At 48.6% G+C, this 15,204-nt stretch overlaps 1 protein-coding gene across 1 annotated transcript in view; it reads right to left on the bottom strand.

Moving 5' to 3' along the window:
- Positions 1–15,204, bottom strand: part of Rfx4 (regulatory factor X4) — a 74,671-nt gene that overhangs the window by 26,905 nt on the left and 32,562 nt on the right. Inside the window, exons 8-11 of the mRNA XM_050145534.1 lie at positions 14,909–14,967; positions 12,938–13,082; positions 7,914–8,008; positions 7,408–7,525 (exon numbers count right to left, since the gene is read on the bottom strand). Of these exons, the coding sequence (XP_050001491.1) occupies positions 7,408–7,525; positions 7,914–8,008; positions 12,938–13,082; positions 14,909–14,967 (417 nt within the window). The remainder of the gene's footprint in view (positions 1–7,407; positions 7,526–7,913; positions 8,009–12,937; positions 13,083–14,908; positions 14,968–15,204) is intronic.

The raw sequence follows: 15,204 nt of genomic DNA, 5'->3' as shown, positions 1-15,204 counted from the left end.
TAGATAGATAGATAGATAGATGATAGATAGATAGATAGATGATAGATAGATGATGGATAGATAAGTAGGTAGCTTATTTAGAGTGATTGCAGTATATTCTGGATTTTAATCATTTGATATTTGTATCCATTACAAAACATCTCCCTCCCTTCCATGTCCTTTTTAGAAATGTTTTAACTTTGCTCATGGGACTCATTAAACACAGTTTAAAATCCCGCAGTGCCATCCCTAGGTTGGCTTCAGTTCCACCAACTGAGCCACGAACACAGGAGAAAACGCAGTCATGGGTGACAGTAGAGAGAGGACAGCAGGAGCACACTGTCTGGAAATCTAAAAAATTACCAGGAAAACAAGTGATCACAAAGTGTGTGTGTGGGGGGGGGACGACTAGCCATGAAGAGCAGGCCCAGGGGCGGAAGGTAGCTGTATTTATGAATTATCCTGTGGCCACGCAATATCCTACAGTGTCTCTGGCATCATTCCCTTGACCCTGCTGTGAGGTTGGAGGTGATATCACTCCGGGGTATTTAAAACATACATATCAAAGTCTCTTCTCCTAACATTTCCTGTGGCCAGGAAACTACACAGCCAGAGGAAGAAGCCAAGGCTCTCACCTCGTGCTGTATTTTTACATTCTTTCAAGATTCATGTTAAATATATATACATATATGTGTGCATATATGAGTAAGTGTGTGTGTGTATATGTGCTTTTTTTAAAGAAACAATTTCCTATTCCAAGATCATAAAAAGATCATTTCCTGTTTTTTAAAGAAGTTTTAAGGTCTATTTCTGTCATTGTTATTGATTTTCATTTAGATGTTTCCTTTTGGGAGTTGGAGCATCCAAGTTTTCTTGCCTTTGCCCTCCCATCAGAAAGCTGTGACACGGGGAGCTGACGGCTGCAGACAGCTCTGCTCCTGCCAGTCTGCCTTTGGCCTCTGCGGTGTTTCTTCCGGCTACCACTGTTGAATGTCACACTGTCTTGCTCAGCTTCTGCACTCCCCGAGCTCTCTAGAAATCCACGTGAATTTATACATGAATGAGAATTAACATCTTTTTGGGGCTTGAATCTTTACAAATATGAGCTGTGACTTTTTCCTCGAAGGACTTTTCCCCCTTATGTTTCTTGAGACAGAGTCTCGCCACGTGGCCCTGGCTGGCTTTGAATCACTGTGCACTGAAGCTGGGCTTGAGCTTGCAGCGGCCCTGCCTCAGCCTTCCGCATGCTGACAGAGCACACATGCACACAATTCCTCACCATAAAGGTCTGGAGATCTTCACACATTTTCTTAGAATTATTTCAAGGTATATTTTAGTTTTAGTTGCTACTATTACCAAAAATAATTCTATTATTTTTAAATTATTTTTCAATGTTGTTCTGAGAATTCAATGATTTTATAGAAACTGAAGTGACTTAATTTCTACTTAGCTCATAGACTTTTTTCTTATGTATGCATGTGTGTGTGCGTGTGTGTGTGTGTGTGTGTGTGCCACAGCATGGATGTAGAGGTCAGAGGACGATTTGTAAGACCAAGTCCTCATCTTCCACCATATGGGTCCTGGGGCTGGCTCAGGTGGTCAGGACTGACAGTAAGCCCTTTACCCATGGAACCATCTTGTCAGCCCTGGCTTCTCTTCTCTTTGCCAATCATAATGTCCTGAAACAGATTACTTTGTGGTTTGCTTCTCATTCAGATATTTCCTTTACACAGCACTGCACAGACCTCTTGTGCATACTTATTAGAGAGTATGAGAAGAAATCTCACAAAACATCAACATTCGATGTAGTCTTTATTATGGAGATTTTAAAATAGTCTTTAATATTCCCTGGGATTTCTTCTTTCAAAGAGTTTCTCAAAAGTTGCGCCTGGTGACTGCTAACAAAGGCTTTCTTTTCTCTCTGAACCATGAAGATGCAATGTGAATTTCTTTTTAATCTATGAATGCAGGACGCTACTTGTCCATGATTAGACTTTGAATCATCCCTATCCATCCCTATCCATCATTATTATTATCACATCATCATTGTTATTTTACTTTTTGTTGTGGGAGCGGGTGTGAAGGCGCGGGTGTGTGCTACTGTGTGCATGTGGAGGTCAGAGGACAATTTCTCAAGTCAGTTCTCTCCGTCCACTATGCAGGCTGCAGTGATCAAACTCAGGTCATCAGAACTGGCGCGAGCACCTTTACACCTACTCACTGAGACATTTTACCCACCATTAATCATCATTTAATAAAAGAAAAAAAAACTTGGCATGGTAACATGCACTTTTAATTCCAGCCCTCAGGAGGCAGAGAAAGGTTCGAGGTCTACACAGCGAATTTCAGGACAGCCAGGGCTACCTACACACACACACACACACACATACACAGAGAAAGAGAGAGAGAGAGAGAGAGAGAGAGAGAGAGAGAGAGAGAGAGAGAGAGCGAGCCTCTGATTCACAGTGGTCTTTTTTCCTGCTCTTCTCACCAGGTTTGAAATAGAGATTCGCTCATAAAATGGATGTTATTGCTTTCCGGTTTTTATTTTTATTCTTTTACAGGGATTTTCATAAGGATGCTTTATCTCATATAGTTTAGAAAATCTTGCCTCTTAAAAACATTTTTGCCTGTTGTTTTCCCAGGAAGAGAGGCTTCCTCACTTCTGTGGTTCTTGTTTCTACGTTCTGCGCCTTCTTCACCTCCTCAATTCTTGCCATCTCTTAACTGCTCACAGTATGCTATTGCCCCCGAGAATTATGGTTATGTTGTCATGGTGATAATCTCTTCATTTATCCTATACATACACTCTACATGTTTACTGTGAAAACATGGATGGATAGACACACATTTCCAACAAAATATGAAGCTATTTAGTAGTTGTGGTAGAGACCAAGATCTCTACATGCTTTAACTGTCCTTCAGCATTCAATTCTCATTACTTCATGTGATATATTTTCTCATTAAACTTGGCTTTACCTTTGTAAAGAACACACATAAAGATTAGTTTGGGGGCCATCACTATGTCTCAGTGGGTAAGGCCCTTGCTGCCAACCCTGAAAACCTGAGTTCAGTTCCTGGAACCCGTAGGGTGGAAGGAGAGAGCCGCTCCCAAGGGTCGTCTCTGACTGCCTCCCCTTTCATCAATAACAAAGGCATGTAGGAAGGATTAGCTAATTAGATTTGTTTACATAAATTCTTTTCTCATGTGAAAGCACCCACTCCAAATTCATGAACATCCTTTGCATTAAAGATTAAGGGAGAGGAGGCCTGGAACTCTTCAACTGAGTGTAAAGGAAGTTACGCTGTGTCTGCGACCTTCGCCGTGGATGGTCACCATAGGTACTCATCACAAGAATCTGTTTCAGGCCTCGTGGCTTTGGGGCGGTTTGTGACCAGCAGTGATGATCAGATAATGGCAGTTTCTCGTGAGCCAGTGCGAGTGCGGCTTTCTTTCTCATCTTGCTGAAGTGCATCCTGCAGCAGCACTTGCTTTTGGATGCGTGTGTGGATAACAAATTCTCCTGGCCTTTACATAACTGAATTGACTTCCTGTTGCCCTCACTCTTGAGTAAGTTGATAATTTTTGTTCTCAGCATTTAAAAGACATTATTCCATTGCTGGCTGGCATCTTTTAGCATTTCCAACAGTCTAACAATTCTTCTTTTCTCTCATCATTTAAATCTTAAAAAATATTAATCCATCAATTTAAAATCATCAGTGTGGATAAAATAAAGTTGTCACCATTCACCTGAGCCTGCTGACAGTGGGGATAGAGCGAGTGTGGTCAGGTGGGTGGGTCTGAGCCAGAGCTCTCCCAATCCACCTCCTTGATCTTGGGCAAGGAAATTCCATATGCTCCCTTCCTACCCCATGGGTTCATTGCCCTGCAGAGTTAAAGTGGGAAATAAGTGATCTTATATTTTTGCTAAATATTTGTTAAAATAATTATTATTGGCTTCTCTTGCCTTAGTACATGTCTAATTCTAGGAAATCCTTATTAAGTTCCACACTCAAGGCAGCAATAGGCAATCTACTAGGCTCTCCATAAACACTGGCCCGTAGTTCCCACTGGTATTGAACTGAGAATGGCAGGTGTGACAGGGACAGCTTAGGAAAGAGCACACACTTGAGCTGAGAAGGAAGCCTTGCCCCTGTAAGAACTCCATCTCTTATGCAAGTCCTCCTTCTCTCTGGGCCCGGGACGGGGGTGGGGAGAGGGTGGAGAAGGAACATTATGCTTTCAGGCCCCCTCCCTGGAGCGGGCCTAAGCGATGCTAGCGACATCAGGGTCCTCGTGTTTAGCAGGTTCTGGGTAATGGCAGCCAGGACGCCTGAGTTTACGTAGAGAGGCAGTTTAGAAGATTCCATCACAGCCACCAGGTCTGCGAGCCGCTCCATGACAAGAGGCCCACGAGGCCTTCCAGCCCCAACCCAGGAGGGGGCCCTTTGGTGCTGGACCACAAAACCATCGTGAGGAAAAGTGATGTGTGGAAGGATGTGTAGCTCTGTCCCATCCATCCATCCGCTGGGCTGTAACGCTGGGCTTTGCAGACAGTTTCTCTTGGGAACTGCTATTGCCTCCTGGACACCCACAGCAGTGAAATAAATGGGCATTTGGTGGGATAGGGTGAAGGCCGCTGTGCTGTCCAGAGACGCGGGAGACCCTGAGCTGGAATCAGATCAGCCAACTGAAATGGAGTGGGTTTTGTTGTCGTTTTGTTTTGGACAGAAGCTTTAATTTGCTCAACATCGCCGGGACCAAAGCTTGTCACCTGTTACCTCTGCAAACTTCTAGAGACACTGTTTAGAGCAGGAAGTCTGGCTGTTTTAGATCAAAGCATAGACTCTGCTAAAAGGACTCATGGATACAAAACTGCAAAGCAACAGAGGAGAAGGAAGGCGTTAACTACCTTTCAGAGGGTTGCTCTGAGAGGAGGAGAGAGAGTCTGCCAGGGAGGGTCCTTAGATCCACAAGATCATGGTAATGGCCATTCTGCCGAGCTGGGCACTTGTATGAACCCCACACCACTCTGAGGGCCATAAGATACACAGAGCTGGTCCCTGCAGCTGAGGGAGGGGCCGGGGAACAGAGGGCTCTTTTTCCTAATTAGCTGTTTTCATACAGCGAACACATGACCCAAACACAGCCACCAACTGGGTCTTTGACATATAGAGGCAGAAAGGGGGAGCGGGGCTTTTATCTGCCGGGCATTCTTTCAACTTGCCTGTCGCCCCAAACTGCAAAACTCAACAATGAGTCAGATGAGCCGAACCGTTCCAGAGTTTGCTGAATGGACTTAGAGGCAGCATTGTTTCAACCTACTCAGGGCTGAGAAGAATGCTGTCAGAGTGAAACTGGGTTAACGTCTCTCTTTTTACGGTATGTGTGTGCATGTGTAAATATATATGTGTGTGTATATTTATACACTTACACACACAGAGCAAATATATTATATATATATGTATGTATTTGTCATTTACCCCACTTTCCAGCACGTCCTAAAATAGTATGATTGGAAAAGAAATAAGCTCACCAATTTTAACCACTCACACACCCCAGGAAAAAATGTGAGGCACCAATAACCACACTTGCTCTGTCCAGGCTTCCATTTTTACACAACTGAACTACAAACAGCAATACCAAGGACACTGCTACCCTGCATGATGAGAGGTGTCAGGGGGATGCTTACTCCATGGGTCAGCAAACGGAAGAATAAGCACTAAGACCAGGAGCAGAGGTTCCCCACTTCTCCGTACGCATGCATGTGTTTGTGTGGAAAAGGTTGAATCTTTGATTCTGAAGCAATGAAAAAAGAAATCTCAAGATACCATTCAGCCATTGCTTAAGCAAGAGCAGCTACCCACAGTGGCCTTTCCAGAGCTGCAGGGGACGTGCCAGCGCTCACCACCATGGACTGGAAGTCATCAAAATGCCACATCTGATGGCACTGCCCCGGCAGCCGTCATCAGAGCGTGTCCATGCTCCCTCTGCAGCTGAAGCGTGGGCAGGCTCCGAGAACCCCAGGGCCGCAGTGAAAGAAATCGCCAGCAAAGAACAGAGAGACAGCAGGTCCTACCCGACCCTCCTGCGCTCTACCACACTGCACTTCACCATATGACACACCTGGGAAATGCTGACGAGTCCGTGGAAAGTTAAATGGAAAAGTGTCAAATTAAAACCCAGACAAAGCTGAGAGTTGATTGGCTTAATCTGAAATTATGAGACACAAGATCACACCTATCTTTGCAGAGTAAGACAGCATGGAAGATTACTCAGAAACGTTACCAAACACCCCAGCGCACCGGACGACAGAGGCCAGTGCTTGGAAGTTTGAAATCCAGATGCCATCTTTCCAGGCCCACCGTCTTTGCTATGGACCGACTGGACCCAGACACATATCCTCTCTGCTGAAAGCAGGCGACTGTGTCCTGCAGGAAGCACAATATTGTCACCGAGTTGGGGACCAGGTTTCTGTCTGCAGAGACGGATCCCGGAGACAGATAGATCTCCAGTGGGGAGCAGTAAGTGAGGAGTTGGGGGTGATCCAGAAAACAAACGGAGTGCAAAAGCCTTCTTCTAGAGAGTAGGCCAAAGTGCATTTCTCAAGACATATTAATCAAAACATCAAAAGTCAACCACCTGACAAATGGAAAAATGGAAATAAAAAGCAGCAGAAAGTAGCCCTGGGTGTCAGCCAGGCCATTTGCAAAGGCTTAAATTCAGAGGCCAGTCTGTGTCCAGTGTTAGAGTGCCCACACCTGTGGAGCTCTGCACCTCGCCCCACAGGAGTGGCAGGCAGGTGTAGTGATATCTCTTTCATTTAATAAAGCTTTCCTGAAGATCAGAGGGTAAAACAGCCACAGGCAGTGGGGACACAGTCACACTAGTTTGCCATAGAAACCTCGCAGTGGTGGTGCATGCCCTGAGCACTCCAGAGGAATAGAAAACGGGAGGAGACAGCTCTCAGCTCAGTCCCTGAAGTTCCTGGACACAGTGTCGCCATTTCAGACTGAGGTAGACGTAAGAGCCAGTGGCTGACTGTTTTGCTTTTCTGACCTTCAGGTTGAACCCCAATTTCTGTCTCTGGGTTTTTATTAACCAGGCCACAGGTAGACACTGAGGACAGGTGATGAAGGGTGCTTGGCCGCTGCCTCTTGTACTTCCTTAAATGCTGGCAGGTCTCTTTGTCAGCAAAGCTCTCATTTTCACACGTCTGCTTCGTATTTCCCCTTGAGTGTTCAGTGCCCTCTTGCTTTCTGAAGAACCTAGCAGAGTTATGTCCCACCCCCAACAGATGCCTTCACGCCTACATCCTCTTGACCTCAGAGACAGCAGGTGGGACTGTGACTGACTCCAAAGAGGTGAACTCAGTGCACAGAAAAGTGGCTGGACATTGTGTGTATGTGTGACACTGGATACCTTACCGAAGCTGGGAGCACTGTGCAGGGTCATGTCCCGGATCACCCTGGTACCAAAGCAAGACCACATCAGCAGGAACTGCTGCGCTACTTTCTTCAGGGACCCTTGTCTCTTGGCAGCCACCTACAAGCAAGTGAACGGTTTTAATACTTCAGTTCAGCATTCACTATTGGCTCTGAAAAACGAGGGGAGGCCTGCAAGCCTTCAAGTTCAAGCCTGGGAAGCAGTGATTTTTTTTCTTTTGACTTTTTGATTTTGGCAGCATAAACACACTTAATAAAAGCTGGTACCAAAACGTTGTGCAAGGGACAAGTAAGGGATGCAAACCTGGGTGCAGGGACTGGCGAGTCCTGTCTCTGTTCCCTCCACCTCCCAGGTTGAGACCAGGTCTCCTCCCTGCAACCCCAGAGTGCTATGGATGATGAGGAACACCAGCTAGCTCATCTGGGGTTCTGAGACAACCACCATCTGCAGGAGCCACAGGCGGCTCCTTCCCTTCTGCCCTACCAACCTTCACAACGCATCGGTCCACCATGGTGTCCAGCCATTCTATGTAGGACTCAATAGGCGACTGCTCCTCCAGCAGGTGGTCAAACTCCTGGTACACTGTGAACAGAGCAGAACCCACACACTTTGCTCAAGCTGCAGTTCCACAGAGGCTGGACTGCACGGTTCTTCATGACCCAGCTGAGATGAAACCCTTCCAGCCCTCCTCCTGTCCCTCTCCAGCAGACACCCTCACAGTCCATTACTGTCTTTATTATATCATCGTTAGCACTGGCCAACAGCTAGTCAGGTGTCAAGTCTCCTTGCTGGATCTTCTCTAATGTCCCTGTGGAATGCATTATCTGTGCTACAGCTGTTATCCTGGAAAGACTTGCTTAACCATTAGGCCAGGCATTGCCATCTCTTGCTGTCTATCCAGGACGGGACACGAGCAATGACCCCACTGTTTCTGGACCACAGCTATTCTGTGTAAGGAGCTTGGCCAGGCTCTCAGTGCTATGCATGTGTACTTAGTGCATGCTAATCAAATGACACCACCATTCCCCTCGCTGCCCTGTCTTCAGCTTCAGGCTAGGAAAGGCAAGCGTGGAGTGCGTGGGAATCCGTGAAGCTCTGTAGGAAACAGGCGAGTGGCTGAGGACACTTGCATTGCAACCATCTCTCTAGTGAGGATTTTCCGTGTGGTTTTCAGACATGGAGCTAAATAAATAAAACCACAGTTCAAGCGCTGTACATTTTTTGTTTCCACGCATCTAAGCAATTTTTCCCACGTGAGAAGGCCAGCCAGTTCGCTCTATTTTGCTTGCTTGATAACTCTCTGCAAGTCAAACAGTCCCCATGCTTAGCATAAAGATGGGCTTTAAAAGACATTGGTCTTTCTCAGATTACAGATGAGGTGTGCTGTGGCTAATATTGTCACCATGACAGAACAGACTAGCCTAGACACTGGGCTCTGGGCCTGCTGTGAGGGCTTGCCTCCCTTGGGTTAGCTGCCTCATTGTGGGTGGTGCCATTCCATGGGCCAGGGTCCCAAGGTGAATGAAAAGGAGAACACAGCTGAACACAAGCATTCCTCACAGTATGCCTCTTGACCCTGGATCACCTCACACTGCTGCCGTCATGACTACCTTGGAGGGACACGGCAGGGACACGGCAGGGACACGGCAGGGACACGGCAGGGACACGGCACGGCACAGCCTAAGAGCCACAGATGTGTCTTTCTCTGTGTCAGACAACCACGCTTTGTTTGCCAGTGGTGACAAAAACGGTTGCACAGTAAAGATGGCAACAGCTGACCTTCTTGAGAACTGGCTAAGTGCCAGGCACTCTCTTTAGTGACTTCTATGGGCAAAGCAGTCAGTTAACCTTAAGGCAGACCCTCAAGTGTTAATGTCATGACCCCAGAGCTCAGGACTGCCTGGTACAGAGTAGAGGTGCAGCTGGTTACTCAGTGACTAGATGGACAACCCAGGGAGGAAGTGCTCTCTTTCTTCCTACCTGCAAGTAGAGAAACCGAGGCACTTCAAGATGAGGGAAAGCCAAATGTTTCACAGCTGGTAAGCACCAGCTACGATTCCAAAGAGCTCTGCCGGTGCGGCTGCCTCATGACCAGCACCATCGGGAGCACCCACCAGGACCAGCGCCATTGGGAGCACTCCCCTGTGACCAGTGCCCTCGGGAGCACTCCCCCGTGACCAGTGCCCTTGGGAGCACTCCCCCATGACCAGTGCCATCAGGAGCACTCCCCCGTGATCAGTGCCCTCGGGAGCACTCCCCTGTGATCAGTGCCCTCGGGAGCACTCCCCTGTGACCAGTGCCCTCGGGAGCACTCCCCTGTGACCAGTGCCCTCGGGAGCACTCCCCTGTGCACTAAGCCTACAGTATGTCATCCTGTTTAACCCCTCTGCATTATTCTCGTCATATGGAACAAGAAACCATGATCTCCATGCACTGGAACCAAGGTTCCAGCAAGCTCTTTTGGGCAAGCAGCCCCTCCCTTTCCTAAGGCAGCCCTTAACACCCATTCTATTCTAGTGGTGTGGGAGCTAAAGTGAGCCAGGCATCCCTGCTCAGGCTCCACGGCACAGGTGCAATGGTGACCGTGACAACAAGAATCTGCAGATGTCAGCTGGTTGGAATGCGAGTGAAGTGCAGCACGCAGGTGCCCCCACCCTGCTCAGACTGACTTCTGGGACCACGGACTCTGCTCCTGTCTACTGGGAGGCACAGGTATGACACCTATGTCCTGGGCCTTAGGCGTGGCCCCTGGCTCAAACGCTCCTTTCTGGCATTGCATCACACAGTGCCGTACTCTTTACCAAGGTGCAGCACAGTTGTAGGTGAGCGTGGGACTCGCCACGGACCCTGGGCTCCGTGTCAGAAGGGCAGTGTCTATCCCAGCCACCGCCCAGCTGTTCACAAGAGCCTGATCCAGGACAGACACTCAGTGAGGACCAGCTGGACTCAACTGAACCACAGCATAACTGCAGCTTCAGATGACACCATCCTATCCTGCATCTAAAGGAACTTGGAGAGAGAACCCGAAGAGTCTCTCTCAGAGACAGAGGCGGCACTGTCGTCCACAACGCTGCAGCAAAGGTTCAGCCTGGCCCCTTCACTCAGCCCTGCTGCCTTTATTTTTCTCTAAGCCTGGTTCACATTTTCCTTCCCACAAGAGGTTCTAAGGGTGAGGGAGGTCAGTATAAAACTGTGAGTGGTAAAAACTGAGAAGCAGCGTTACCAAATGCCAGTTCCATGCCTGGCGCATTGGGAGGCCTGAGACATAGTGACCAGCGGTTTCCCACGGGCTGTTAGGGTTTTTAGGAACACAATTTCTTTTGATCGAGCTGATAAGGGGGGGAACAGAGCCAGAATCGTGCCTGAAAGCTGGGGAGATGGCTCAGTGGGTAGAGTTTGAGGGTGTGGGTTTGGATCCCAGAACTCACATTTAATGAACAGCTGTGTGCGGCACAGCTCACAGCTACAATTTCAGCGCAGAGACAGGAGACTTAAAGCCAGCTGCCTTGGTGTGCTGGCTGGTTTTATGTCAGCCGAGAGGAGGGAGCCTCGACTGAGGAAATGCCTCCAGAAGATCTGGGTTGTAGGGTATCTTCTTAGTGATTAACAGGGCAGCACCCAGGCTATCGTGGGTGGTGCCACTGATGGGGGTCCTGGGTGCTATAAGAAAGCAGACCGAGCGAGTCACGGGGAACAAGCCAGAAGGCAGCATTCCTCGTGGCCTTTGTATCAGCTCTGCCTCTAGGCTCCTGCCCACTTGAGTTCCTGTCCAGGCTACAGAGTGATTGGCTACAGTGTGGAAATGGAAGCCAAAGACACCCTTTCCTCCCCAGGCTGCTTTGGTCACGGTGTTTCATCACAGCAATGGTGACCCTAAGCAGGATACCTGGCGTAGGCAGTGACGAACAGGAGACCCTGTCTCAGACAAGTTGAAAGTTGAAGGCTGAGGTTGTCCTCTGATCTGCATACACATGCTGTGGCATAGGTGCAGCTACACACACAGACACATGTACACACACAGACACACACACGCGCACATACACACACGCGCGCGCGCGCGCGCACACACACACACACAAGCGATGAAAACAAACAGAAAGAATCCCAACAGAAAGTGCTCAGGAAGACCCTGTATCCTCCCAAGCTCAGCCCCACTTTATAATTTTAGTCCCCTCTGCTCTTTCCCAGCAGAGCTGCCCTGGGCTGGAGATGGCACAAGGTGCAGGCTCCAGGCCTAGCACCGCCACGCAGTGATCACACGACCCTGGGGAAGCCCCGTCAACTCTCCGGAGCTGAGTTCTCTCAGATGTAAAACGGGAGTGACAGGAGACTGTCCCCCATGTGGCACATCACACACAGTGGGTCTGATAGAGGGCTTGGCGGAGAGCTGGCGTCTGATAAACTGCATTATCATCTCAGCGGCTTCCCCTAAGACGCAGTAGCAGACAAGTGGGCAACCGTGTGGGAGAAGGACAAAGAACCTTGGTTAAGGCTGGGGTCCAGTGGAGGCCAGGTTCAGATATTTAGGGCTCCGCTGGCCTTTGAGAGGCCTTGAAAGGAAGTGTCCTCTAATAGGGACTCTCAGAGGATGTTGGGTCAAAAACAGCCCAGGCTTAGACGAGCCGGCAGAAGACAGAGATCCTCCAGGACAACAGTGTGGAGGAGCAGACCCTGCCACTCAAGAGGCCTGTGCTTTTCTGAATAGACCCCTCCTCCTGGTGGGCACTGGAGCGACGATGTAATTTACCCCACACAGAAGGGATGGGTCTCGGCCCTTCTGCCTTCAGCGCCACCCTCCCTGGAACCTCTGAGGGGCACTGACTACTCCACCTGAGTGTGCGCCCTGCTGCCCTTCTGAGGAAAGGAAGGCTGGCAAAGTGAGGCACACGCCAAGCAGTCAGCTGGGCCAAGGCTCAGAGGAAGAACAGGAGTATCTAAGGTGGTGTCCCTGTGTTGTTTCACTCTGGGGAGCAAACTCTCATCCACACGGGGGCTGCCTGCACTGCAGGAAGTCGTCATCCCTACGGCCATGAACGCATGTGCATGGGAGCAACTCGCCACCCATTCACGTCTTCTCGAACTTCAATGTGCATGGTGTGTGTGCGTGCGTACATGTGGCGGGGGGGGGGGGGGGAGGGAGTGGGGAGGCCTGGCTCACGGTCACGTGACCCTCACTGTCACATGGTCACTTGTCCAGCTGGCTCTATACCGACATACACCAAGGCAGGCCGTACGTTTCAGTTCTCAGCCTTTCTGTCACTGCCTTGGAGGTATGCGTGGCATTCAGGGTCACATGCAGGGTCCTTTGTATGACATTGTGTGCTGCCCAATGGCATCAGCCATGTTGACACATATCCTCTTAAGTAAATTAGCCCTCCTGTCTGGGCCGATCCATTTAACAGGAACAATAGAAGAATGGGACCCAGGGAAGGGGGCAGGGTAGGAATACCACTTGAATATTTATCAATTAAAAACAGAAAGAGAAGGACTGCAGCCCCGGGGGACACCTACACTGAATGATGAGTCTGCGGTGCTCATCCCGGGAGTCCTCCATGGTGTAGAGAGTCTGCTTGGTGATGCTGCTCAGGTCCACGTTCCTCCAGTCCTCCAGCATCTGGAACGTGATGTCCGCGCTGTGGATCACCGTCCGAGATGCCTGGAATGCAATCCAATGTTGAGAGCTCCCAGTTAAAAGCCCACCTCTCTGTCCCCCGTGTGCCTTCTGAGTGGGTATGCTTGTTGCATTTTGTAGATACTCGGAGATCCAGGGAAACTCAATTTTAAGAAACAATGGTGATACCATGACTTGAAAAATTCACAGAGACACTCCTTCTTCCTGAGGCTTTCTCCTCCCACTTCTTTTTCTCCACCACGGTGACCTGTACCAGGTCAAACCCTGCCGTTGTTCCCATTCCCTCTAGTCTTGACCCAACAATAACCTGTGTGTCTCCAGTGTCAGAAAAGGGACAGGGCCACACGGAGGAACTGCTCCAGCCACCCTGGGCCCAATGGGTCAGAAATTTCACAATAAATATTTTTCACATAAATGTATCATCAGTGCTCCAAAATATACAAAGAACTCAAGAAATTGGTCACCAAAAGAACAAATAATCCAATAAAAAATGGAGTACAGACCTAAACAGAGAACTCTCAACAGAGGAGTCTAAAATGGCTGAAAGACACTTAAGGAAAAGCTCAACATCCTTAGTCATCAGAGAAATGCAAAGCAAAACAACTCTGAGATTCCATCTTACACCTGTAAGAATGGCCAAAATCAAAAACACTGGTGACAACTTATGCTGGAGAGGATGTGGGGTAAAAAGAACACTCCTGCAATGCTGGTGGGAATGCCAGCTGGTGCAGCCCCTTTGGATATAGTATGGGCAATTTCTCAGAAAATTAGGAAACAACCTTCCTCAAGACCCAGTAATACCACTTTTGGGTATATATCTAAAGGATTCTCAACTGTGCCACAAGGACATGGGTTCAACTATGTTCATAGCAGCTTTGTTTGTCATAGCCAGAACCTGGAAACAACCTAAATGCTCCTTGACTGAAGAATGGATAAGGAAAATGTGGTACATCTACACAATGGAGTACTACATAGCAGAAAAACTCATGACATCTTGAAATCTACAGGCAAATGGATGGAGCTAGAAAACATTTTGTGTTTCCAAGTAAAAGGGAGCAAGAGAGTGCAGCTGGCACAAACTCTCAGAAAGACTATGTGTCTTGGTTTTCCTCATAACCACTGTCTTCCCTGCATTCCAATCATCTGTCGGATTGTCCCCAGAGCAATGCCACAGCTGTCCAGTCTAGAAGGACTTCCCTCTGTCCCTAAACCATGTCGTGGGCCTTTGATGACAAGGACAGATATAAGGAGACCAAGGTGGAGCCTGCCTTGTCATTGCATAACCAGGGTCCCCCAAGAGCCAGATGGCCCTCTACAGGAGGGGCTACAAACGGGAATGTGTGAAGGCAGTTGATGGGAACTGGACAGTGGGGGTGGATCAGCTCTGACAGGGAACTGGAGATGAGGGGAAAGCCACGGTGCCAAACGCTGACAACTGCCCAGGTAACACGGTGCTCTGGGTGAGCTGCTACTTCCTCCAGTGTTTCTATATGTAACTAGGGTGTCCAGATGTCATCCTGAGCAAGGCAGACAACTGGCATCGCCTGGGGAGAGGTCAAAGGTGCTGCATACACAATTGCACCTCAACAGTAGTTGACAAACCCAGCAATTCAGTTCAAGGAAACACAAAATTGGGAATCCAGATCATATACAAAAAGTTCAGGGCAACCGATGTTGCACACAAATTACTACTTTGGCCGGGGGCTGAGGTTTTTAGTGCCTTATGTATAGAAAGGACCCTGCTATGCCACTGACTTGACACCAGCCACAGGAAGTTATCCCTGTGGATGTCGCCCCTGACCTCTGCAATGACCTGGCAGTGGTTAACACAAATGAGAGCAGACAGCTACCTGGCAAAGGTGATTCAGCGATGTTTGCCTTCGCAGAATTTGGGAAAACCTTCTCGACACTGCAACAAGAAGACAAGAAGCTAGAAACATTTGCATGTTTGATGATCCAACCAGGAGCAGGTTTCAAAATGTGGTCCTTTTCTCATTGGGCTTCACCACCCTGCCTCTAGGTACTAGCGGGCATGCCCCTGTGTCTGACTCTTGTGTTTCAGCTCCAACAGCCATTTTCTGATGATGATATTTAGGATACGGATTTCAAAGTCACACACATGCTGCACTCACAGGTGTGGGAAACC

This window comes from Alexandromys fortis, unplaced genomic scaffold (genome assembly GCF_014885135.2).
Source record: "Alexandromys fortis isolate MF-2015 unplaced genomic scaffold, M_Fortis_MF-2015_v1.1 scaffold_50, whole genome shotgun sequence".
Taxonomy (NCBI): domain Eukaryota; kingdom Metazoa; phylum Chordata; class Mammalia; order Rodentia; family Cricetidae; genus Alexandromys; species Alexandromys fortis.
The sequence above is the reverse complement of the archived record's forward strand: the minus strand, read 5'-3'. Positions and strand labels throughout refer to the sequence as shown.